At 33.5% G+C, this 27,292-nt stretch overlaps 1 protein-coding gene across 2 annotated transcripts in view; it reads right to left on the reverse strand.

Annotated features, from left to right (window-relative positions):
* Positions 1-365: 365 nt before the first annotated feature.
* Positions 366-27,292, reverse strand: part of LOC143182923 (uncharacterized) — a 62,043-nt gene continuing 35,116 nt past the window's right edge. The window contains exons 2-8 of one of the 2 annotated variants that reach the window (XM_076384248.1): positions 8,971-9,310; positions 6,772-7,012; positions 5,976-6,660; positions 5,157-5,673; positions 4,936-5,070; positions 4,686-4,838; positions 366-3,111 (exon numbers count right to left, since the gene is read on the reverse strand). In XM_076384248.1, coding sequence (XP_076240363.1) covers positions 4,692-4,838; positions 4,936-5,070; positions 5,157-5,673; positions 5,976-6,660; positions 6,772-7,012; positions 8,971-9,310 — 2,065 coding nt within the window. In that variant the 3' untranslated portion in view covers positions 366-3,111; positions 4,686-4,691. Of the gene's footprint in view, positions 4,839-4,935; positions 5,071-5,156; positions 5,674-5,975; positions 6,661-6,771; positions 7,013-8,970; positions 9,311-27,292 lie in introns of both variants that reach the window. The other variant, XM_076384247.1, reaches the window with a different exon arrangement.

Below are 27,292 nucleotides of genomic sequence, written 5' to 3' on the forward strand. Positions count from 1 at the left end.
ATTGAACAAAATAAATTTTAAATATTCTATTGCTCTGTATTCGAACTTATTGTTAGTTTCTATCAAATTTAAGCATGTCACAGAGAACGTATAGTTTTAGTTATGAATGATTCACGCTAATTTTGGTATTGTATTATATTCTCCGGTAGGTAAAGTATTATATGAAGAAAATGTTATATAGTAGACAACTATGAATATATGTACATGTGACATCAAAGTTGAGAATAATTTTTCTGAAGCATCATCTTTACTTACAATTAGTTGCTATGTTTATTCTACTTTTCTGAGATAAGAATATTTTAGAGTAGGCAATGTAGTTTGAAACGTTTAAGGCTTGAGTTGGTCATAAATTTTTCTCGCTCAAATGGTGAACACCTCGTTTTTATTAAAAGGAAAAAATATTTTTATTTCAGCCTAAAAAACAAACATTTCATATGTTACAACCCAATAATTTCAATGTTCGCATCTTTTTTTATAACGCTAACGCTAACGCGTTAAAAAACACGCACTCGACGACATAAATTCGACAAGACTCAGGAAGAGAGTACTTCATGTAAGTATTTCTCAGTGTAGCATTTTCATTTCGATACGTGTCGCAAAACATGATCTGTTTTGATCATGTATGCAATTTTAAAAGGAATTAAAAAGAAAAATTCTATGTAAGAATAGTTCTTTGCCTTGGGTATACTCATTTTTGTCTCACGATTTAAAATTATTATGTGACTAAGCCCAAGACCCTAAACAGACCTCTGAGTTTAGGACACTAGAAATTACTTAGTACGCAGAACGTTACAAAATCTTCAAATTTGATTCGAAAAATTATGTACATATGTCTCTTTAGAAAAAGGGTCGACTGTCGATCGATGATAAATCAACTATTATTATAAAATAATAGATTAAAGTACTAAAAAACGAAGTCTATCCATTAATAAAAATCTACATCTATGTTGAATATCGTCTACATAAACGAATCATTAATCGTTCTCTCTTTCCATTTTTATCAGTTTCGAATGAACTTCTCTAAGCATTTTCCGAAGTGGACTTCATCGAACTTATAGTTGCGAATGCATAACGGATTTATCAATATCGTAATTATTTATGTATAGGTGTAATATATGGCAGTTATGCAAAAATTTCTATCGTTTGACACAACGATAAACGGTGAAAGCGTCAAAAAAATAGGAAAGAAATGATAGGGATAAGAATGCAGCGCAATTAGTAGAACAATTGAACAGATGATGATTCCTCGCTAAAAAATGTATCATGATCATAAAATACATTTTTCCATCTTAGGTATCTTCGGAAAAAATTAACTCCAAAAATATGTCTCTATGTACACCGTCATTCTATCTTGGTAAAACGTGTTCTATAATTCTGTGGTTACATGATAAACTGACATAAGACACATTTTCAAAAATTTATATCTTCATTTGCTGTTTAATTCATAACTTTTTCGGTAATGCTGTAATTGCCTATGATTGTTACGGGCATGAACGTTGAAGGTTTAAAATGTATAAAATAGAAATAATGTTTTCATCAGAAAGGGATTCAGTTAAAGAAACATTTCCCTTAAAGAACAAAAATTAATAAAACACAAGTCTATGATACAGAATTTAAAACTTCGAACGATATCTCAAAAGTAAAAATATGTAACTTATGCTATATTACCTTATAACCACAGAGTACATCTATAGAAATAATTTGAGCGCATTGTCGTGTGCTAATAGTAATCTACTTTGTTACTTGATAAAATTGTTGACTGTGTCTCCATGATTGGTGTGCTTCTGAATAATTTATTACCCACTAAAATATGTAAGTTCTAAGCACACAAAAACGCTTCAACTCACTTATGTAATCACAATACATACAATATTTATTCTTTCAACATGGATTGGTGATCCATATACAATACCACTAAGATTTTCTTAACAATTTTTAGAGTAATTTTTTGTAAGTTAATAAAAAAGTCCTATTAACCTTCTGAACTCAGTTTTTCACGAAGAATTCATCTTTCCTGTTTCTGTTGTACTACAAACAGAGCCGCATTCTAACAAATTTGTTTCTTTTTAATGTTAAAAAAATATATCCTTCCTTCTTGTATTTGGAGGCTATCTTTTGGAATTGTTTACCTTTGTGTTCAAAGAGGAACAAAAGTAATCAGATAAAAGAGGAAACGAACTGTTTTAGCCAGATACCTTTGACGAGACGCTAAAATGCAGAACAAACATCAAGCGTGAATCTCGCACGTGATTGTTGATATTGTTACAGAATACATTTTCGATATCGTATGACGCATCACAATATTTAACACGCCGACCGCGTGACTCGCGCCTTTTTCTTTCTCGCTTCTCCTTTTTCTGCTAAATCACACATCGTCGAAACCGTGTCGACGGAAATTATCGGAATTACATATGCGTCGCGTAAACTGTGTTCACGGTTTCGATGCAAGAAAATATGAATTTCAGTCACGATCGTGTCATGACTTTTCACGATTTGCTGCTACCGGAACATTTCGTGACTATCGAAACGACAATAAAGCTCCGAAAATGGTCACATTCGCACGTGGAAGAAAGTCCGTAAGGCAGTGACAGACCTTCAACATTCAGAGTGAAAGTCAGATACGCTTAAGTACTAATCGTCGTGATAAGAGGACCGGTTCCTCCTTACAAAATTTTTAATTAAAATTACGATAAAGCTCCTCTACATCGAGTTACGAAGAATAGCTTGCACGATATCCAAATGAAGGAATTTACAACGAGGAACAGACGATCGATAAATTGGATTACACTAAAATCAATTTCATCGAATAAAGTGATGATAAAAGAGCGCTTAAGTAGAAACGAGTGAATTCCAACTTGTCCCTCGCGGTCAGAAACAAGATAAAAGAGTGTATGTATATTACAAAAGTGAACTTTGCACAATATTACATTGTCAGGTATTCGGAATTCAACTCGAATTATACTTATAGAGAATTATCGTACTTTGTATGACTGAAAATTGTCTTCTAATGTAACCGCTAATTTGAAATGAAGTAACTATTGTATACCTTGGCAGTGTTGACACGAAGCGTAAACGAAACTCGAGCTGAGCGTGAGGCGACAAAGTGTGAGCCTTGAAATTTGAGACGTAGAACGTGTAGTACAATATTTTTATGGAATTAATAAACAGAGGTGGTCGAAAGAAAGTTTACAACTGATGTTTCATGAACGCACATACATAGCAATTTTAATACTGAACTGTATCAATGTGTATTAGCTAGACTATGACAAGAGTACTAGGCTACAGTAATTTCGTGACTCTTCACACTTTAAACTTTCCTTTGACCGCTCTTTCTAAATTGTATGCTGCTCAAAATAATTACAGGATCATCTATTCAAATCACTTTACTGTATCCAGGTCATTAAAAGTTCTAAAATATACATAAGTTGGGCGTTCAGGGAAAATATAAGTATATTAAATACCTACAGTATTTGTTCATCCCTGATATTTATTTAATTGTCCTTATTGCCCAGAAATATGATCCTTTACTTGTTTTGCACAGACACTTTACTTTTTATCTACAAAAATTTAAATCACCTTAAAAAAAATACTGCATATCTTAAGGCTCATGCCCTAGTCACCATGATGTTTGGTTACACGCTCCATTCTACTTTTCAGGCGATAAAAAACTTCAGTCGCGAAAAACTAACAGATTATTTGACTAAAAAATGCAAAATGGAGCTACTGCTGATTATAAAATTCCTACAATAACATAATAGACCTTAAAATATTACTAATTCAAATGCGAAATTGTCTAAAGAAATCGCAATAGTTTCAATTACACGATACATGTAATTAAACAAATTATTATGCGCCTTTTTAAAAAAGGGAGATAATATACAAATTAATAAATTAAATCCATTTATAAAAAAAATCACGCGTGGGCTTAAAAAAGAATTTGAAGTATACCAATTCTTTCAGAGAAATACGCTTCAAATTAAAAAATTCCATAGATACATATTCTGCAATTTTTCGCGCAAGAAAATAATTGAGAGCATTATAAACAGCTTCACCTGTCAAATATAATGTGCAAATTTTTAATCATGGCATCATAACGGTATGTCAATTCGAGTCATCAACGATCGTATTCAGCAATACCCGCGGACTCTATCATCGAAGATTCACTGCCCACACTGGACGAGTTCGCAGAATATCTCGATGACGATCACAATGAAATCTTAATACAAATATATATACATGAATACATATAAAGAATTTAAGTTACCGAGTATCGCATGAATCTTCGTTAAGCAACAACACCCGTATTCAGCTATCGAATAAGTCATATTCATAATACGAAATTATCCACCAGTAGCTGACTTACTATCTCTATGGATAATATATCCTATCTAAATACTCTTACGCGTTAAATGGTTGCTCGACAAAAGCTGAGGACAAAATAGGACCACGAGACCAGTGATGGCAGTAAACTTCATTTCGTGTCGTGTGTCTCACCCGTGCGAGTTACCGCAAATAGCAGCGAAAAGGCTCGACTGAGACGAAGAACATCGAAGATCAAGAGCTATTTCGTTAATGCTAAATCATTATATACAAAATCTTTATATATTACATGACGATCCGTCGATAATAAATTTTGGCCGACGAATACCCGGTAGTAAAGGAATGGTGTCAAGTGGCCTGTGCACCTTCCCTTAGGAGAGGACGTTGACCTCGCGCGGAGACCCACAGACGTTTAGCACGCTGTTCGTAGAGTTAGGCGTGACCTGACTTCGGGCCTCATTTTGCGCCTGTCGTATCGCCTCTTTATACGGGCCTCTTTTCTTCTTATTGTACCGCGTCTTTAACAAAAACAACATTGACATTAAACACTTTGATTCGCTAATTACGTTTCAGAAATGATTTCAAGTGAATGGTTCCATCTCGATATTTATTTACCTTGAATGTTTCTAAAAATGGACTTAGTTGATCACACGACATGAGAGAACTTGTCGAAGAACCGTACCAAGCTACATGAGCCTGCGGACCAGACGATGTACCATCTTCTTTACAGGAAACTGTAATACTAAGAACCTGGAAGAATAATATATTCATTTTGAAACTCAATTTCGAATTAAACTTCTAATAAATATTATCAATTATGTTTATACTGCGCCTACCTTTCCAGGCCACCAAGGAAACCCATGAATTTTGCCCCACACAACGTCACCAACATCCATTCTTCTACCATTGGCAGTAAGACAATGCTCTACAGGTGTCGCGGCAAGACGCATCATCAGAGGATGAGACTGCGGCGGAAAATCTGGAGCAGTTTCGCCAGCGTCAACTTCAGGCTCCTGTTCACTCAATTCGTCGCTGCTGGCACCGGGACTCTTGCAACCAGAGGAAGCATTGCTCACGGGATAGTCACATCTAGCGTATGCATTCGTGTTCAATCTTTTCAAAGATATGGATAATTTCTGCTTAAGACACTGCTCCTTTATAGCTGTATACGATTCACTGCCCGGCAGGACGTTCCAGTTTTGCTGATTCTCCGTGCCACCAGATTCTAAACAAGGCTGCTGATGCTGCGGTGGTTGCTGATTTTTGTGCTTCCGATCCTCCTTATGCTTCTTTTTATGTTTTACTTTATGCTTCCGACGATGATACGACAAAGAGTCATATGTGGGATTATATCTAAACACAGAGAGATTAATAGCTATAAACATAGTATTGGTAGGCTCTAAGTTTTTCATATAATTTTATATAATTGGACAGTTCATAAGATATAGAATACTTAAATACTGCAAGAATTTTGAAGTTTGTTAATTCCTACTTGAATAAACTAAGTTTAATATTAAGAAAGACTGTTCTACTATCTGAATATTTTTATCCTTCTCATTTTTCGAACACGAAAAGCTTCACATTAATAAAATTTGTAAAAATACCTAGAAAGATCTTTCTCAACATTTAATATTCTATGTAATTGTATAATTTACCTTGGTGATCCATTGCACGGTGATCTGGCTGGCGAAACCCCATCAAGCATCTTTCTTCTGGCTTCCTTTTTGGCTTTTTTAAGCGCGCGTTTTGCTGCTTTAGCATTCGCGTCTTTCACGCCCTGTTTCTGTGGATCCACTTGTTCTTGGCCATCTTCCTCACCGTCTTCGCGAAAATTATAATCATTCTCGAAAGTCCTTGGTAATTCCAATGGATCCCTCTCTGTTTCTGCCTGTAAGTCCTCGGCATCATCGGTTTCCTGTTCGTACTCCGGATCCTGGATTTTCGCAGGTATTTTCAGAACGGTGCCCTCGCCTTGAGCACCGAACGAGATTTTAATCACTGGTGTGGTTCTAGCAGTTCTTGTTGGATCTTCGAACACAGTCTCATCCCACAAGTCTTCCATCGATCCGACGGACCTCTTCTTTCTCGGTACACGGCCTGTTCTTGGCCTCATTGTCGAGTCCGCCGCCGCGAAGGTTTTCTTCTCTTCTTCCTCTGGTATCTTTGCACTTTCTACCGAAGAGCTGCTTAGTCTCCTGGGCGTGGCGCAATACGCCATCGACTGATTACTGTCACAATCCGTTGACTCCATACGTTCTTCGGCAGGCTCCATCGCATTTACAGATGAATCGCCCTCTTCTGCTCTGTTATTCCAATACGATTGCGCGATCTTCATCTTTTCTGTAAGACAATAGATTCGTTAAAACTTCTATGGTTCTTCAACATCGTTTGCAACTTGCTTTATTTTTCTCGAATGTTCAACACATGTTTTGCATATAGATAATTACTAACCGGTTCCTTGCGTAGCATTGTTGATCTCATTGGGCTGGAGCCGCGAGATTTTTGGTATAAGAGACGGTCCCAACTTCGAGGAGTCGGGACTAACAGCTGCAGACAACGTTGATTTTGTTGCTTGGTGAGATGATACTGGGATGTTCTCAGACTGGCACTCAGAGAACAGTATTCTCGAACTTTTCTGCGGCTGTTGACCGCAGCGGCGATCGCTTCTTCTGGTGGATCCATGACCTGTGATCTAATGGAACGAAACAAGTGTTTTTACTCGTTTATAAGAAAAAGTAACATTAATCTCATTCTTTGTTTTTCTCATTATATAAATGTAGGTACCTCTAGTATAAAGTATTTCATATAAGTCAACTATCATAAATTTACTGTAAATCAGCCCAGTGGACAAGAACTAAAGATTGAGAAATTGGCCAACAATAAATTTATGAAGACAGTTTATATATTTATAAGCAGGAAGAAATGTTTCGCGATGTATCTTGATATGTCAGCTAGAGAGTAACTACAATATAAACCTTGCAAAAGAACGTGTTAAGCCAGTTTCGCTATCCTACAAATCTCTGTCGTATGAACTTTCTTTTCCAATCCTATTTACATATTCATTAGAGTTTAGTATCTAATTTACATGTTCCTCACTTTCCAAACACATTTGTCATTATTCAAGCTTTTACTTAATTATTGAATTCACATTATATTCATTAATTATAATTATGTCTAGAACGAATCTCTTTTACAAACTTTGATACAAATTAATAGTGTACGTGAAACGTTCCCAAAACATTTGTAAATTAATGTTTCTCAACTTCTACTGTTATGAGCAACTTCTTGAATTTTCCTGGAAATGATACACTATCAATCCCCACATGAACTCGTTAATACATTCGCTACCACGCCCAGGATAGGAAACTCCCACCACCGACCCCGACTTATTTTTCGAAATTCTGCAAAATACACTTGCAGATTTTTACTTATTACGTACTTCATATACTATTAAAATCTAGTAAATGTGAATATAAATTTAGTTTTCTAGTGTCTCACAAATGTGTGACGCTGAGCTCTCAATGGAAATCGGTGGTGGGTGCGTCATACATACGTGACACTGGTAGCAAACGTGTTAACTAAACTAATTAACTAATATATACGATCGTAACATAAAATGACACGAGTCTCGTGTTTTCATTGCCACTAAAACTACATTTGAAAGTTTAGAATATCAATTCTTTCTTAACGATTTCCGTTTTACTATACTTTCGAATAAACGTCCTTTAGTTAACCCTTTCTTATTAAAAACTTCATTTTGTACATTTCAATGTAGGTACAAACTCAAATTTCCTAAAAACATAAGGTAAGTGACTCCAATTTCGCTATGCTAACGTTTAAATCGTTGTATAATATTTCTAAATACAAGTATAGTGGAATTATTGAACATTTTATAAAGCTTAGAGTCTTATCTAACACTTAGAATAAATTATTATCCATGAAAGGATTTTTTTAATTACACTTTAGAACAAAATAGTAAAAGTTTACAACTGGTGAGGAATTGCCATACCCGGGGTTCGCAATTTCACCATATCGTAGCGAAAAGGGCTGTCAACTTGGTTTAACAAAATTCTCTTTCAGAGTTTACTAGTCAAGCTGAAATAATTGTCTGCATTAGTACCAAATTAGGACCGAAGACAAGACAAGCCTTACTAAATGAAGAGCTTTTTGTAAGTGAGGTTGAACCTCTTACATGATCAGGTTGCGTTTTACAAAGACGTTTATTATGCATCAGCATATTGTGATTTTTTGTTAAAATGCTGTAAAACGAAGTTCATTCTTTCTACAAATCTTACACTAGTGTTATTTTTCGACTTTAATTATGAATTAGTGAATTTCTCATGAATTTGAAAGCACTGGAAAAATTAGAATCACCTGCTTTAAATTACATTATTTTACCTTGCGATTATAAACTATCAGTAGACTGCAGATGTTTGTGCAAATTTTTGTTTTCACAAACACAATTAGAAACGTGATATCTAGATAAAGATTTAATTTGCTCTCAAAATATTAGAAACTGTATTTAGCTTTCGATATTTTGTACATTTTTGCACATTGTGCAGATTCTGTAGTGTTTTGAATAGTGAAATTTGTCATAAATGCATCAAGATCCGCAGTCTAACTACCAGTATAATGTCAATAGGAAAATACCTGTGACTGTGATTGCTGTTGTTGCTGTTGCTGTTGCTGTTGCTGTTCCTGCTGAGCTTCGTCATGCTTCCGTTTCCTGCTGACATCAACGTTCTCGCTATTCTCATTACAAATCGATCGACACTTGCTGCAGAGCACCTGACGTGGCCTGAGCCTGACCGTCGGCCGTGCGTTCTTGTACCTGGCCGGTGGATTGATGTTCCTACGAAGATCGACTTTGGCCACGGCCAACGAGCTCTTTCTCTCTTGGAAGTAACTGAAACGAGCCGCGATAGTTGCTAACTTGTCACCGTCGGGATCTGGTACCGGCTCCGGAGGTTGTACGCCACAAGGTAGACCTCTGAAAAATAGGAAAACAATCTTTATGATATTTTCTCAGTACCAATACAAAAAAATAAATATTCTGAGTTTGCGTTTGTCTCAAAAACAGAAAAGATGAATTATCTCAAATTACTTCAAGTACCATGCGAACTCAACAATTCTGCAAGTCTTAATGCTTTGCTAAATTATTATACGACCAATACATACTCATATCGAAATTACAGATAAAGATGTAAGTAGCTGAGAGACGTGTGCGTGCGTGATTAAAATATAAGTACTATTGCACACTGTTAATTTTCAAGTAATGTATTTATGTGGTCCAAGGTTTCGAAAAATTATGAAGTAATTTGAAATTCTACAACGAAATATTATACGAAGTGTTCATTTGAAAGCTATTCATTTAAATATCATAAAAAGAACGCATGCTCAAGTTTCATAATTTCAAAAGGAAATACTGGTATTTATCTTTGATTTCTTGCACGTGTTCATAGGTATTGGAAGGGTTTTAAAGAGGCACCTACATCTCTGCTTCTCGGGCATCAAAGAAGTTTTTGCATGTAATATTGTTTGTATCAGACTTAATATAAAAATGTGTTTGAATACAGTAGAATATTTTTAAATTTTGGATTTCCTAAAATAAGGAACAACAAATTTTGTGATACAAACTAACTGATTATTATTAGATCACAATTATGATCAACCCAAATTTCACATGTGTGTTTACGCGACCTACTAATATTTTTTAATGTAATCTTTTAGTTTGATTATATTGGTACACAGAAATATCAAACTTAGTTTCGTACTTAGTTTGTCAAATGGATAATTTACGAGGTACTCGAGGTGCTTATAATAATAACATGTAATATGTAAGCATAAGCAAGAGCGATAAGAAGTTGCTCTCCTTTGGTAACATTTTCTATAAAGTGTAAAATATTCAGTTATATTGAAAAAAACAGCAAGTAACATCCCAAGTATATCTTATCAAATATTGTGTAACTGTATTTGCCAGATGATCATACATAATATATCAAGTATTAATTACATTGAAAATAAACTTACTTTAGTTATATCAACTTTATCAAGAAATATGAGTGCAAATTGTACGTAGAACGACGCAATACAACTCAGTATTACTTATAAATAGTGAAAAACTATACGATAACGACAATTTTGTGTTCTTTTGTATCACCCTGCGCTGAATGTGTGGCTAGCCTAGATGTGTTGGTGCATAAAAATGACTATGCATATACATTCAAACCACAATCCACAATCAACCTTGCGTGTATATACAGGGTGTTCAAAATTATTGTCACGGCTGTCAGAGTGGTATTTTACACCCTTGAATCGGTGAATATCTGTTAAAGAAAATTCTCACAAAATTGACTTTGACCTTGAAATTTAAGGTCAAGTTTCTTTGTTATTGCATCGTATCCTACTTATCACGGAGATAAAAACTCTAGGAGGAACCATGAGTCAGAATTCAGCCATCCTCTTGCAGAATGATATTACACTATTATTTACCTCTTAAACTGATTCTATTTACAATGTGTTTTGTGACATAATAATGACTGTCAATACAGCCAGTAAGTCAACTATACATATACTGTACCAATATATAGGGTGTAACATGCACACGTTCCAATATTTTAAGTGGTGATAGGATACCCTAATTGGATCACAGAATATCCTACAATATAGTTTTATCTGTTTTCGTTTTGCTGTAATAATGCCTTAAAGTTAGCACTATGTTCTGAAACGAAGAGTAGCTCGTGCATATCGGCGAAACAAACACATTGAAAGAATCAAAAGAATAGTGACCTAGAAAATTCGGTTTCTTGAAAAGGTTGTGTTTGTTTCAGAAGGCCCTAAATGCGTAAGACCCTTATAGACACAAGTCCTTAAATGGGACTCCTATTGTAAACGGACCCTGCTCTGTCGATCACTGGGTCAATTTCAAACAGCTGACTGCCAGCAATCTTTTGGGTTACACTACATCTGTGTGCGTTACCTATGTTCTTTTCCGTAACCATTTTTAATCTTTAAAGCTTTATAAAAATTAAACTGTAAAAGATACAAGAGAATGTATTAAGATTTTTTCTTCTATTGCTCTTCCTTAATATATCTACAAAATTACAAAATCCTTCAACTCGTGGTTTACGGTACAGTTATGTTAACTTTAAAGGATCATTACTGCAAAACGGAAGCAGATCGGACGCTATGTTATCGAACATTTTGTGACCCATTTGTGATCTTCTACCACACCTTAATATATTGAAATGTATACACATTACCCCTATATGTAGATATCAGGAATGACTATTTCACATTATGTATTCTCAAAACATAAGGTAATAGTATTGATACAGGCAAATTTAATCATGGTAACAAAATGAAGAGCCTTCATAATGAAAATGTGTACTATGATCGTAATAATAGTTTCTCAAACTACCTCGTTGGGCAATGAAATAGGTAAACTGTTAGCCAACATAGGAGCATAGCGAAATCATTCTGCCTGGATTGCAATGTTATGCCTGTAAGCAAGCAAGGGTAGCAAGAGAGCTGCTAAAGAATAAACGAGGCATTGAAAGCAATAACGGACTTTCCTCGCTATACGAAAAAATCAGGAAACACACGATCTAAAATACACAGTTTCTTCGTATAATAAATTAATAATATTTATCAGGGATGATATATAACCTGCCACCCGCTTACGTTGTTCTGTCTGACAGTAACGACACGCTACGACACACTGGTTGCTACAAACTCCTCACTCCATTCGAAAAGTTTTCTCTCTATCAGGTGACGTAACTGAACAGAAGGAACTTACGGAACAACAGCCCCCATTCTACCTTGTGATGTCATATGACAGAAGGGACAGCAGTTTCTACATTATCCTAGTATAGGATAGTAACTATACCATCTAGCTAGTTACATAATTTCGGAAAATATTTAGTTAGGTCCACTTTTGCACTCAATGTCTCAAATAGAGTAAGTCGCCTACTTGGTCCTTAGACATAGATTTGTTGAAACCAAGAGAAATAAATATTTTTTAATCATACGCTATTTTGTGTTACGTCAAACGCTAGTCTAGAATTCGTGAAAAATAGTAAAAACAAGAAACACTTTTGGCGAGTCAGCTCTAGACACAAAGACAATGAAAGAAGCTCAAATGCGCATACACTTGGGAATGCATAGTTTTTTAGTTACGTGTTTAATACTGCCCAAAATACTAGCCCATTACTTTTCTGTATCGTGTACTATCCTCTTTAAAGGTCTTACTAGGCCCAAATATATTACAGTTCCATGAATCAGCGGTACACAATAATAGATCTTAAAGAAAGTATGCAACATAAAATAACTAAAAAACTAAACGTTTCCAGATATATATGCACATGAACTGTTTCCATTGTCTTTGTATTTAGAACCTATCCTCCAAAAATGTCCTGTATGTCTGGAAATACCCTTTATAAGAAGTATACATTTACATTTTTCAGTAATATTACATTTACGCAATTTTGGGTCTTAATGGGTTAAATTTTCTTCTCTCGAATAATTCGGTTACAGTATTAAAGACACTATCCCAAATGTTCTCCCAATCAGTGAAATTCGTCCAGGTGGTCGACGACTCCCTACAATTTCAACGATAAGAGCTGTTAAGAGTCCTGGACTCCTACGTTCCTCGAAATGTTCGACCGGGTTACAACCTCCACCCCCAAAGACGACAACTTTTAAAAGGCGGCAATAACTGAAAGAAGCCGAGCGTCTGACCGCAGAAATACAAAAACGGGCCTCTCTCCCTGGTCTCCGGTGACCACAGTCGGTGCGGTTTCATAACGTCGAAAACCATCTGCACGTAGCGCACAGAAGCCAACAGCTAGCCAGCCAAAAGATTATTGGGCAACGGTTCCCGAATGGCACCGATGCCCACCGATTCCTCCGCCTCGTGCACAAACAACGCAGCAACGTTGCCCGTAGTATTGATTTGAGAGGGGCGAGCAATAAGCGACAGACAGTCCCCAATGGTATACCCATTAATATTTTCCGGGCCTTGGGAGCCCGAAACTCCCAAAATTCATTCGTGTCGATGATGAAGTGAATGACAGTCTTAAATGAAAGTCAGGAACAATCGTTACCGATGATGCAAACACATGAAGCCCAAAACAGAGAAAAGGAAAGGTGGTTAAACGTACTGTATAACAAATTGTAAATCTGATTGTAAGTTGCTAATAACCCACTCACCAGTTGATGCGATGTTAAATGAACTAATAAAAAAATGATGAATTTATAGCGTGAGATACCTTTCTAAGAACAAATCCAAAATCCGCAATCCATTTTCTACAAACATCTTGGATTTTTAAAGCTTCATAAAAGTTAAACTGTAAAAGGTACAACAAAATGTACTGAAACTTTTTGGGCTAACCCAGACCTAACCCAGACCTTTTTGCTCTATTTTTGTTCTTCAAGACATCTGTAGAATTATAGAATCCTCTGATTATTAGTTTAGCATATAAATGTGTTAATTTTAAAGTATTATTATTGCAAAATAAAGATTATACGTCATAAAACATTTTGTGCATCAATTTGTATTCCCTATGACCCCTTAAAATGTTGAAGGCTATATTTGTTACACACTATATGTTCTCGTAGACCCCGAGAACAAGAGAAAAGCAGAGAAACTTAGACTGATTTCGAGTCAGCGGAAAACCTGAGCCATCTTCGGAAACTAACAACTCCATCGTCTTTTTCCTTCGATTTTTCCTCCCATCCCTTCTTTGTTTGCGCGGTGCCATATGTGGCTGGTTTTCAGCGCAGGAATGCCTCTGCCATCTCTGGGATTATTTTTGTACGCTTTCGTTTATTATTCTGCTTTCACAGGCTGAGCCTTGGCCGCGGGGAAAACGGGGGGAGAAAAAAGTCACTCAGCGTGGAATCATGAACCAGGAGGGATGTTTAATTTCGGTGAAGATCGCAACCAGACGTGGGTAGCAAATGTGGCGAGTCTTTTGCCGTTGGATTTTTTTTATGTTGCCGTGTTTACACGTCGCGTATATTAAATATGCCTCTAAGTTAGATACAACAGCCGCTGAAGATTCAAGAGTGCAAAATATTAATCCGAAGGGTGCCAACAAATGCGTCTGAGTAGACACAAGTATCTTTCAGATTTATGAAAGTGACTGTTAATTAAGTTCATAACGGTGGTAGTAGGAAATAGCTTTTTACTTTTAATGTTACTTTTAATTAGCCATAAACTTTTGCATATTTATTGTAGAAACTGGTGGAACTATAGAGCGAAACTTCTCCGTGAAGATTTTTTTCTTTTTTCTTTTTTTAAGTTTGGCTGGGAATATTAGAATATAGTGTTGTTACGAATCCACTGCTACTCTCACTCACATAAACTTTCACATTGATGATATTAGTGTAGCATGGAAAATATACAGCAGAATAGCTGGAATGGTCTTAACAGACTGAGTTGGACTTATTACCTTTCCCAAATAACATATAATACAATTTTGAAAATAATATCTGTATTATTACTATTGGTATTATCTTTGTAATTAGTCAGTTCTAAAACTTTTATCTTTCTACATTTTGATCGTACACGGCTCTCCCTAGCACTCTGACATAGACTTTTCTCAATAGCCATTATTCAACACTGATAATCTCACTAAACCAATAAAAGAACATAGAAATAAAGAAATATCGAAATACAAAAGCTGCAATTATTTCTTGTAGCTTAATATTTAATGGTTTCAATTATTACGAATCATTCTATAATATATCAACATTCCCGAATTTATACATAAGATGGGACAATAATATTTTGTGAATAATTCAAATGAAAGAGTTCCGTTTTATTCTGAAAATTAATCCGTCTGTAACTTGAGTCGTTTACAACCCAAACCATTTTGGTTTGTGAAATTTCTCCCACCTCGTTAAAAACAAATTAAGATAACATTAAGCAATGCAAACTACTAAATAATGTTCCAGGAACATGGAGAAGTATTTTAAATTTTTTATGAATTTTTTAAAATACAAAAACATAAAAAATGCATAGACCTAGTTTGCTAACGGTGTCAGTAAAAACAAAGTTTGAAACGGAGGGTTAAAAAGATATAATTCCAGCACCCTCAAAGTAGTCCCTTTGACTCATTGCGTACCACGTCATTAATACAATATGAATGACATCTATGTTCGTGTGGAGCCACGTCGCTCAATAGGTGAACAGCAAACAAGTTTCCAAAAACTTGTTTTGACCCCGAGGCAAACTTTTGCAAAACTTTTTTGACACACAATGTGTTAATGATTGTACAGACTCCTTTCAAAATCAGAGCTATTGCTCGTAACGTTTCTAATATTGTTGGATAACGAGCCGTTACTAACTTTGAATCACTCAAAGATAACGCGCGATACCAATTCGTATTGTAAGATACATAATATGCAGTTTCGTATTTAAAACAGAAAGTAAGCTTAAAAATTTAAATCTGTTTGTGGTTTTCAGTTTAAATGATATCTAAAATTAATATTTTATATATTTTAGACTGTTATATTATAATATATTTACGTAATCTGCTCACTCTGAAATCCTTACATATGGGGTTAACCGGATTACGTTATATGGGGTGAATTGGATCATTCTTTCTTTGCATTTGAATATTTTCGTTATGAAAAACAGTATTTTCATTATGATTAAAAGAATGGATCTGACACTGAAACAAAGATGTTCAATATCAAAGTTATTACGAAGTTTATAACCTGCATCTGCTTAATTTTCAAAACAAATTTTCAATTATTTATTCTCGAAATTTTAGAGTCTTAGTAAGCTTTACAGTTTACACATCGTAATATTGAATAAAAAGACCCCCTTTGAACAGAAACTTTGTTCTTATAAAATTTAATAAAGTAGCTTTATTTTAATTATTAGGTAATTATTGTGCTTCGAGGAATTTTAATTTTTCAAGGTGATATAAAAAATATCCCACTATGCAAATTTAGGTATTAAAAAGGTGGGACACTTTTAATTTTACCATGCTTCAAAGATTTAAGTATGTAAACTTGTATATATGTCGAAATAAAAATTTTATTAGATCTACTTTAGCTATTATATATATAAATAAACAAATTCCCATTTCATACGATTTTGCAATGTAATTCAAGCAAGAGCTTCAACTCTGGCATTTGTTTATTGTATATACACGCACGGCGTCTTATTACGTCCTCATTTCTCAGGCGTTCTGTACTCCAGGGCTTCATGAGTAATTAACGAAGCTGCAATTAGAGACATTCTACCCGAAATGAGTAATGAGTTTCACCCGACGGATGACACAGGTAATACAAACGTGGAAAATGGCTGAATTATCATCAGGACTAAAATATGCAAATTCTTTTCTATTTGTTTTGTTAATCCTACTATACTAGAATTTAATATCATTAAAAATAGTTAAAAGAGGTAGCTTTTATTCCTAAGAAGTAGAAATGTCGAATGAAGGGCAAAATAAGAAAAGTTAAAATCCGTGAATAAAATGAAATCGTTATGGTAATTGAGAGTAGGGAATACAAGCAAAAGAATGGTACACGAGAGAACTGGTCGGAGGCCTTCAAGAATTAATTGTTTTCAACTTCAAAATCATTTTCTAATTTATCTTAACAAACAAATTTTCCACGAAAGAACTGTTTGTCATATAAATTACTGTAAAAATAACGTCAATCTTTATCAAAGATACAATGCGATTTCATGGTAGAAAGCATTTGAACCTGCAATCTCATTTCTGAAATGCTCAACTATAAGAGGGGTGGAACTAGAATAAAACACAATACACTCTCTTTCATAGAAAAATCAATGTAGACCACTTGGACTGTCAGCGACAGAAGTCTACTTTCCTTGTTCAATACATTCGTGAAAACCTATGAGGAACAGGTTTTCCGTTGAAGTCAGACACGTGAAGAACTTATAAAACAGCTACATTTGGTTTACACATTGAATACTCCAAATGAGTAATGCGAATAAGTTTCACGATAATGTGACTCATAATGTGCAATAAAATATTGATAATTTTGTCTGCGAGGAAATTACGTCGTAAGAGTCATCGGACAAGAATTTTTCGTCATTGTTATCATCCTCATAGCAGGAATTCACAACTGAGGAAAATTTTAAATATGTTTAATATAATTAGTGACGTTAAGGTATAGAGTAATGCCCATTAATTTTCGAATATTAATGTAATTATTAACTTCTAAGCTTTATACCTTGAATAAATATATATAAAACTAACAATAAAAATGTATTATATTATAATTTACATTATAAAACATTATTCAGACATTCAAACATGTAGAGTTATTTTAAAAGGAGTAATTTTAAATAATGATATTATAAACAGTAATTTTTTAAAAACTTATGATTTTTCTTAGAGTATATATCCATCAAAATTAATTCATGTAACATTAAAATATTAAAGTTATTAAATTTATATAAGTTTATTGTTCGTTAGTTAAACCGTTACAAAAAATAAGTGAATAAACTATTATCTATTAAGAGATTCTATAATTTCAGCTTCTTCCTAAGTTTGAGGATGTAGCAATATCTTCTTCAATACTTGAAATATAATTTGAATTACACGTGTGACTCGTTTAATACAATTCTAGGAATTAATAGTATTTGTATAGATATAATCGTACAATTTGTATAAATATATATATCCGTTAATAATATATTAATTAAGGCATCCTGAAGAGTGTTAGAGCATGGTATTCTAATTTCCTTTTCAATTCAATCTTCTTATATTTTACAATAAATTCAACGTTAACTTTAGCCATAACTCATTATTTTTTACTAAAAGCAATTTCATGCAAGCCTTACATAAAATCACTTATCAAAATTAAGAAGACAAACGAATATTTGCATATTACACATATCCGGGATTTAAAAAACGTTCTCCTGATTTTCATTTAAATTAGTAATTTCAAACCTCAGATTTCAAGCTACCACTTTTCATCCTCTTCAACGAAATATGAATAATGTTATCTGATTATGATTTTAATAATCATGATCATGATCATGATTTTAATATGAATCTTCTTCGTGAATCTTCAGAGAATATCGACGTAGAAGACATATTTTTCTGAAAATAATGAATCATAACGGGCCAACCGGTTTGAACAATACACCTGCTGACGTACGTGCGTATACTTTTACACGAAAATCTGCATCATGCCTCGAATCTTTACGAGTAAGTAACTGGTTCTGCCAGACAGCTAGATGATATCTAGCAATTTCAACACTTTTCAACTGCTGAGTAAGATAAAGTCTATGCAGATCTTCATACATAAGTACTTTTTATTTCGCTATACTCTTTCAGCTTTTTTTCGGTAGTCATTTTCAGAGCTGATGCAATTCAAATGAAATTTTATTCGAATAAAAAATGATCTGAATAAACATGCCAATATATGTTACATGTTACATGTTCAGCATAGTACTTTTACTCCTGCGTTTAATCGACAAAATTCTTGACAAAATAAAAAATTATTCGTTATTTAAGAATAACTAGCTTGTTTAAGAATAACTAATAACTATTTAAGAATAACTTATTTGTCATTTTTATTTAAACATTCTCCAAAGTAGAATTTATTAAAAATAGTTAATTTCAATAAGCATGCATTCGTACGGTTATTTGGTTTTTTAGTGAATTTTCATTTTTATTTCAATGAAATAACACTTCATCAGGATTTAATCCTAAAATTATTATTGAAAAAAGCATTATATATTACTATTTTTACTTTTTGAAAAGACATGATACCGAATAGATTAGATGTAATTTATGTAACGTTTGTTACCAATATTCGCATTAAAATAGTTAGTAATAATTATGCAAAGAATAAATTACAAAAGGCACTTCTACTTTATTCAAGTCATCATACAGTATAAATGAAGCATATTAAAACTTGTTGTTGGCATTCATGTATCGGTATGTGATTAAAATATTAGCGAGACTTAATTATTTAATTTTCTCCTGTTAGAGATAATAATAATATAATAACTAAGTAATAACACAATGTAGGTTAATAATAATATAAACAAGAGCATTTAGAATATGCAGATATTGACAATTGAGAGCGTACATCAGCTCATTGATGATACGATAAGTAAATTTCAATATTTTCTTTCAATTACCTGTGAAATAGAATATCAAAATTATTTTAGTGATTATTGCGCAATATTTTAACTTTATTCTGAGACATTAAGTTATCACTGAAGTTATCATTTAAGTAAAAGTTAAGCACTGAATTTATTAAACATGATGTTGTATGTCATCATGTTATACAAAATCTCATCAATTGATAACAGCATCGGAAGCGATTAAAACATAAAAAATAGAAAAATTGTGATAACTTAAACAAAAATAAATTTTTTCCCAACGTAGTTATCATCTTTTAATGATCACAAAAAAAATAAATGACGGTGTTTGAACAAACATAGGTACCTTTTTTTTCACTGAGGAAAATCGACTTCGAAAATTTATCAAAATTCCAAAAATTAATAGTAACATGTTCAAATTTTCAGTTAATCAGATGAATAATTTTAAAGATTTGCAAAGTTGGGTAAAGAAACGCCAATTTCGAAAAAACTATGCCTAAACTTTTAAGATAAAATTTATAACAAATATTCGAGTTTTAAAAACCCAACAAAAATATGTTGATTTTTTTTAAACCAACAAATTAGTGTACTCTCTTAATACAGAAACTTCACAACTACTACAAACCCATCAGAATTTTACCATATCTCAATCTGCAATAACACAACCACATCACTACTCACAGAACACTTGCAACATGGCAAGTTGTGTTCAATATTTTCTTCTCCATGTTCATTTCTTTAACTGACGACTTAGTGCCAAAAATAATTTAAACAGCACACGTTCCAACTAATCGTAAAACTTAATATTTAAGCAGAACAAGTCGACGCTGCCTAAGTCATGGCCAGGCTATTAACGCATCTTGATTTTCATTCACGCGTTACAGATGTCTTCAATTCTATATCGTCTGTTTCCACCGACTCGACGGTCGTCCAAAGCAAATTTATTTCCAAGCCAGCCCAGAACAAAGGGGATTGAACCCGTCGGCCGCCAGGCTTCCGCGAATTTTCTCTCCAGCAGTGAACAGCTGTTTTCTATATCCCCGTTTCGTGCCTGAGCCGTGTAGCAATCGCAAAAGTGGGACTCTCTCTCGTTCTCTCTTTCTCTCTTGCAGCCTACCTCGCCTTATATCCGAGGGCATAACATGTCCAGACAGAGAACAAAGAGGGTACCATCGTCAACGTCTGTGAGAACGACACCAATTGCGCGTGTACACAAAGGTATTCCTTTGCTGAAGTACAAAGTAGATGGCCACGTAAGCGTCGGACACGGATCGTTAACCTGAAATCTGTTAGAGCAACATCCCGTACGATGCTTGGGGTTCAACGGACTGATTTTATTTTCTTCGAGCTTTCTGCGACGAAACTAGTTTCTTTCTTTCCCTCGAATCACTTCCCTTCGACATGCTCGTGCTCCGTGGGGCTTGCATCGCCTTCACCTTTGAGTTTTCGAAAATCCGACATCCTGATGGACAATTTCGTTCGAGTCTACAGTGGATTAGGGTGTAGAAAGTATTTCGAAAGTATTTAAATAGTATATATTTAGGCTGAAATATTGTCAATTTTTAAATTATTGTGACTTCATAAAAAGAAATCGTACATTAGGCTTCATGGAGTTATATTAAAGGGCGAATTATCTACTTTCACATCCCTAAGTTAAATGTCCACGAAGATGTTTCTACATTATAAAACAGATGGGAAAGTGAAGGTAGTTTTTGTCTAAAAAGTTATACAAATTCAGACGAACGAAATCATTATCTATTTAAAGGTTGAAATCTTGTATTTACAAAAACCGCCATAATAGTTCGTATGCGATTTTTTATTGCCGAGTTATTTCACTCTGAATAAAGTATATTACTGGTATCGAAATATCCAGAATACAAATTAACTTCGACTATTCTATTTAAAATAGTTTTTAACTAACTATGTTAACCAATTTGGAGTTCATTGCTATGTTATGTTATAGTATACAAATTTTTAACACTAAAATCTGAGATGTTCGTAGGTAATGGATCTCGGATTTTTATAAAAGTTAAAACTTAAGAAATACAACAAAATGTGTGAAGACTTTTTTGCTCTATTTCTGTCCCTCAATGTATCTGCAAGATTACAGAATTCTGTGACAGTTAGTTGTGAGTATTGATATGTTAAACTTAAAGCATTACTGTTGCAAAATGGAGACATTTTGTGATCCATTTGAGTTTCCCTATCTTATTAAAATATCCCTATTTAAAATATTATCACGTATATTGTTTACAGACTGTATGTTTTTCAGCAGAGTTAATCAGCTCAGATATTTTCTAAGCTCCCGACGCGACGGTGCAACTGTAGTAGGTTTTGCACTTGCATAGCAATAAATTAAAATTATCATTGATTATTCAAACGTGCCTAAATACATATCATAAAAAAACGATGAAAGAAGTTTACATAGCGTTACAGTAACGTGTTTAAGCAATGCGTTAATAGGTAAAAATATTATTCCAAAATAGGAGGATACATCAAAAAGAAAAGGCAAAATGCATCTAATAACTTTGGTACAAGTAACTATGAACAATTGAACATACCACTTGCCTACATGGTTTTCATATAAGACGACGTGTTTGTTGTACAGTAAACACTTCTATAACACGATACTCTCATAACACGGTTTTTATATAACACGGAGCAAAAATTGCGACGGGCAGTAATCTTAAAACGCGATGTGTCTATAATATGTACACTTTTACGATTGAAATTAATGGGAAATTCCCCTTTTTTCCATATAACACGGTACAAATTAATCGTGTTATAAAAGGATTGATTGTATTGTTCATCAACTACATACATGGCTTTTGTATTCCTGCAGAGTTTTTCAGTTGTTTCTGAAGCCAGATGAACATCGCTTCCTTTCCTTTCATAACTGTGGATCCACAACTGATATCTAAATGCGCAGCCAATTGAGATACCGTTCTCGGTTAGTTTTCTCTAAGCAAGGTATCTGCCCTGTTGAGGTACCCTTGTGTACGCAATGTTAAAGGGCAACCAGAACGACCTGCATCGGTTACACTTGTTCTTCTCGCTTTAAACCTTTCTACTCACTCATAAACCTTTCTTTGATTTATGGTGCCACGTCCATACTGAATCGACGATGAATTTCTCCAGGTTTCATTTTCTCTCCTCAAAGGAAGTGCACTCTGGCACGTTGTTTCTGCCCTTGTGACTATCACGCAATTAAAAGTCAAGTACTGCATTCTGCGTAGTCGAACTTTCCAACAGTCAATGAATATACCTATTTGTTGCATTTCATTAACTTCTCTTTGTTTCGGTTATCGCATAATTTAAAAATTGCCTTTACTTTTTGTTTTTCCTTCGTATCTCATGAATTAATCCTTATTCGACTATGTCATTCGAATACTTTTTTGCACAGAATGATGAAAGGAATTGATATACGTACAAAAAGGAAGATTTCCATTGAAACAAAATGCAACTTTAAAATGTGCATGCATTATTGCATTTGTAAAAAATATAATTTTGTCCTCTAAAATTCTGTGTAGTTTCAACCAAAAAGGGTAGGACTTGTTACAGTTCTATGAAGTACTCTGTATATAAAAACATTTACTCGAAATAAACTTATCACGAGAAGGTGCACAAATGAAATACAATAATAAATTTAATAATACATCAATATCGGATTTATATTGATAGACAGGCGACACTTTAAAATGAAAACATAAATACAGCTTCAACAATAATTAAATTTGCATCGTGTAACATTTTGGTATTTACAATCAATTTCAAAAATATCTTCCATTTATTGTTGAACATACTACGAGCTCTCTATCCATGTTTATTTGTGTCAATTCTAATTCACAGCTGTGCAAACGACATTGTTTTTAAATATACGTATGTTAATCTGAATTTTAATCGTCCATCTTTTCAAAATATTCATAGATTTTTAATCATTTCATATATGAATGTATTTTAAATCTGCTCTCGTTATTCACAAGCTCTTCAGACTATAAAATCATTTGAATTAATCGTTTTTATTTAAATACTTTATATTACCTTGAACTATAAATCTTCACTGAAAGTTCTATTTCTAAAATAGAATTTCTAAAATTCTTCTTTTATTTATACGAATTATTTTTTACCAACATGTACTGTACTTTAGAAGTTTCTACTAAGTGAATTTCCAAGTTATCATGTTAAAGTTTCCGACGACTGCTCTTAAACTTTTACCTCAATATATTTCGACTGGGTTAATTTAGCTTCAGAAATGGAGTACCTTAAACTTATTTAGTTGAATAAGTATCTATCAAATTTGTCTTATCGCTAAAACATCTATCAATTTCATTTTTCAGTTCTCATAAATACACTCGAGATTTTGGATGACGTTTCCCAATTTGCTGATTAATTTTCTCTTTTTAATTCTGATACAAGAATCTACTTCGCGCGGTAATGTTAAGTAAACTTAAAAATTTACGATGTTGTCAGATTCTCCTTCCATACAAGAAAAAAAACTTATAAACCTATTATTTCCTATACTCCCATACCATTTCCTGTAACATTTTCAATTATATATCCCTTACTTCAAAGTTATTGGCGCGGAAAAACATACCGCACGTAATATCAGCAAAGTTCAAGCATATTCTTTCCCACGAACAGATTTCCGCCCTTTTTATTCCAGAGAAAAGTTTTAATAACAGTTTGGAGAATATTTGAATAAAGATGTAATGAAATAATTTTTTTTTACCATATGACAATTTTAAATAATACGTCTTGTTGATGTATGCTTGATTTTTTTATGATCCTAAGAATATGTAGCATATTAAATTGTATCAAAAACGAAAAGTTAAACTCAACCATAAAGACACAAAAAAATAAGTAAGGTGACCCTGCAGATTAGTGGCTATCTCATCCATTTTGATAATTCTTAAATATGTCAGAGGAATCAGCATTTTGACAAACTTTTTCTTGTACTAACATAATAGGTTGTTGGCTTTATGTGTCCTTTCATCCCACCTCTCCCTTACTTCAATAGTTAGAGCTATGATATTCAACAAAGTTGGAGTTTTCAAATTATTTTAATTAGCAAGGATGACAAATACAGATTTACTTCAGATAGAATATATAACTGCAATGAAACAGGTTTGTCTTCAGTGCCAAAGTCAAAATCGAGAATCATCTCTTCGAAGGATAGGCGACAAGTCGGAGCTCTAACATGAGCAGTCAGGACAAACAGTCATTTATTATTGAATTTTGAATATTAAAAAGGAGACTCAAGTGATGGAGCAATAAAATCGATTTCTTTTTTAATTTTAATTTTTAATCTTCATTGAATGGTTTAAAATTTAGTACATCCACGTTCTTTATTCTCCATTTCTTCAATTTCTACATTGCTGCTTATTCTGTGACTCAACTTTCACTGTTCTAACTTTCACTTTTCTAGATTTCCGATTTCCTGTCCTTTCTTTTACTGCATCTCAAGGTTTGCACGGACCCAGTCATCATCAGGCGCATTTGACAATCAGACCTAGCCCAGACCTGAGAACAGTCTTTTCCGCTGGCACTTTCTCTGTACTCTTCTCTGTTTTTCCGTTTTTCTCCTTCTTTCTGACCTTCTTCTATCTTTCTCTTTTCCTATTCTTTCCTGTCCATTTCTTCGTACATATATTGATTAGGCTTAGATGAAAGTTTGCGAAGAGTCACTGAGAGTCGAGAAGACACTTAGGGCCAAACCTTCCAACTTCTCGTATCGTTAAATGTACATTTCTGTTTATGATGTAAATAAATCAAGTGTACAATACAAGCGTATATCCACTCCGACGATTACGACATCAATATCACTTTCATAACCTAAATAACAATAGAAAACGTAGACAAGAGGTGCAAGAAATATCACTTATACCACGTAAATGATATGAAAAATGCTTTAAATACTATAAAAGAGAGAAACTGTTAATTTGATCAGTTAGTAAACTGTATAAAGTGCCATTTTCCATATTATTGATGAAACGTAAAAAAGGATCTCCAATCCAAAGAATGTAAAGCTCAAGAACGATTTTAAGTTGTATTAAAATATAGGTAAATAAATAACTTACGATAAAACTAAGTTATTAAATAGCGTACAGACGTTTGTGAACAAGCTAAGAACAAACATATTATTTACCAATGACAGACTCCTGAAACATTGGTATAAAGCTATCTTGAGACACCATTTTGAATTATCATCAAAATGGCACAAAATTTAACATTTAGAAGGGCTAAAGTGTCACAGAAAGCGACAAAAAGATGACTGAAAGATCTAAGATGCAAAAAGGATATCGAATAATTATTCATGTTTATTATTTATTCAAAAGTAGTTGAAACCAATGTGTAACATTGAAAATATCGAAGTAGCTGATAAAAATAAGAGTCCTAAATACTGAATCTAAAACTGATAATCTTAAATCATGTAAAAGAATTAAAGATTAGAGGCCACCATCTCCATTCCAAAGGTGAAATAAAACTATTTTCATTGTTCGACCATAATACGGTAGGTAATAATCACCAATAATATTAATTAAAATTTCTTCGATCGTTCTATCATGCGCATTATAAGCAGGCGGATCAATACCCAGAGATAAATATAGTGTGCATAAGATAATCGATTTCAAATGAATACCTATTTCAACGAATACCTGTTCGACACAAAAACGAAAACGAAAATAGAATGACTGGGAAGAGTATCGCGGATATCAATTAATGCACCCCTGCCTCTGTTATGTACATTGGTCTCACCATTCCCATCACGTATGTAAATGGGTACTAAAGCCATAATATAAAACCAACCTAACCCAGAATTAGTTGGGCACCAGAAATGCCACCGTACAGACATCACATTTATTTAGAAACGACAAACAACCAAAGGACACTTCTTGGAAATGGACCAATAATGTGACGTAAGTATCACCCACCATAGGATAGAAAATCGTTATGAAATGTGTATGTCACGTTACCCGTATTGAATGCGTTAAGAAACCTTTCAACGAAGCAAATAAGAAAAAGTGTTTAGTACTTACATATGGATTTATTTCCAAAGAAGGGTCATAGTGGAGTGACGTTATAGTCGCAGATAAATCTATAATTAATACTTATGGCTTGGATGGACGAACCATGGTGTGGTGTAAGCTAAATACTTTCTTATAATTAAATGCCAAAAACTTATGAGCTATTTTCAAACACGGCTGAAGTAATATTATAGTATAGAGCTGATTATAGAGCACAGCGGTGGAAAAACTTGTATTTCTTGAAAAAATTATGTATAAGTATAAGTATCTGAATATGTTAAAAGAAAATTCAATCCAACTAACATGGGTGTTGAAAGAACATTTAAATGTTATCAGGATAACGATCCAAAACACAGATCAACGATTGTCCAAGCACATCTACTTTTGTAATTATCTTAAAATTTTACGTCCATCCCCTTCATCCCCAAACTTTAACCTCATTGAGAATGTATGGGATAATTCAAATAAATGAATAAGAATAACGCCCATAACTACAAAAATTGAATTCAAAAAGAGATTAGAAGTTGAATGACAAAAAATAGGCATAGAATATCTTGAAAACATTATACTTATTGTTAGTATGCTAAAACCATTTAGATGTGTAATTCAAAACAAGGGATATTCCTCCAAATATTAAAAATATAAATATCAGTATTAAATAATGCAGAAAGTATTGACTTTGTGTCATGTCCGAATATTTCTGTGATCTAAAAATGACTGCGGCCTCATTTAATTTATAATATTATATTTTTACATAAAGTTAGTTAAATGAGCCAAACAATAAATACTCTATCGAAAGAAATAAGTTTGAGTTAATTTCTTCCATAATGTAATTAACAAAGAC

This window comes from Calliopsis andreniformis, chromosome 9 (assembly GCF_051401765.1).
Source record: "Calliopsis andreniformis isolate RMS-2024a chromosome 9, iyCalAndr_principal, whole genome shotgun sequence".
Classification (NCBI taxonomy): Eukaryota; Metazoa; Arthropoda; class Insecta; order Hymenoptera; family Andrenidae; genus Calliopsis; species Calliopsis andreniformis.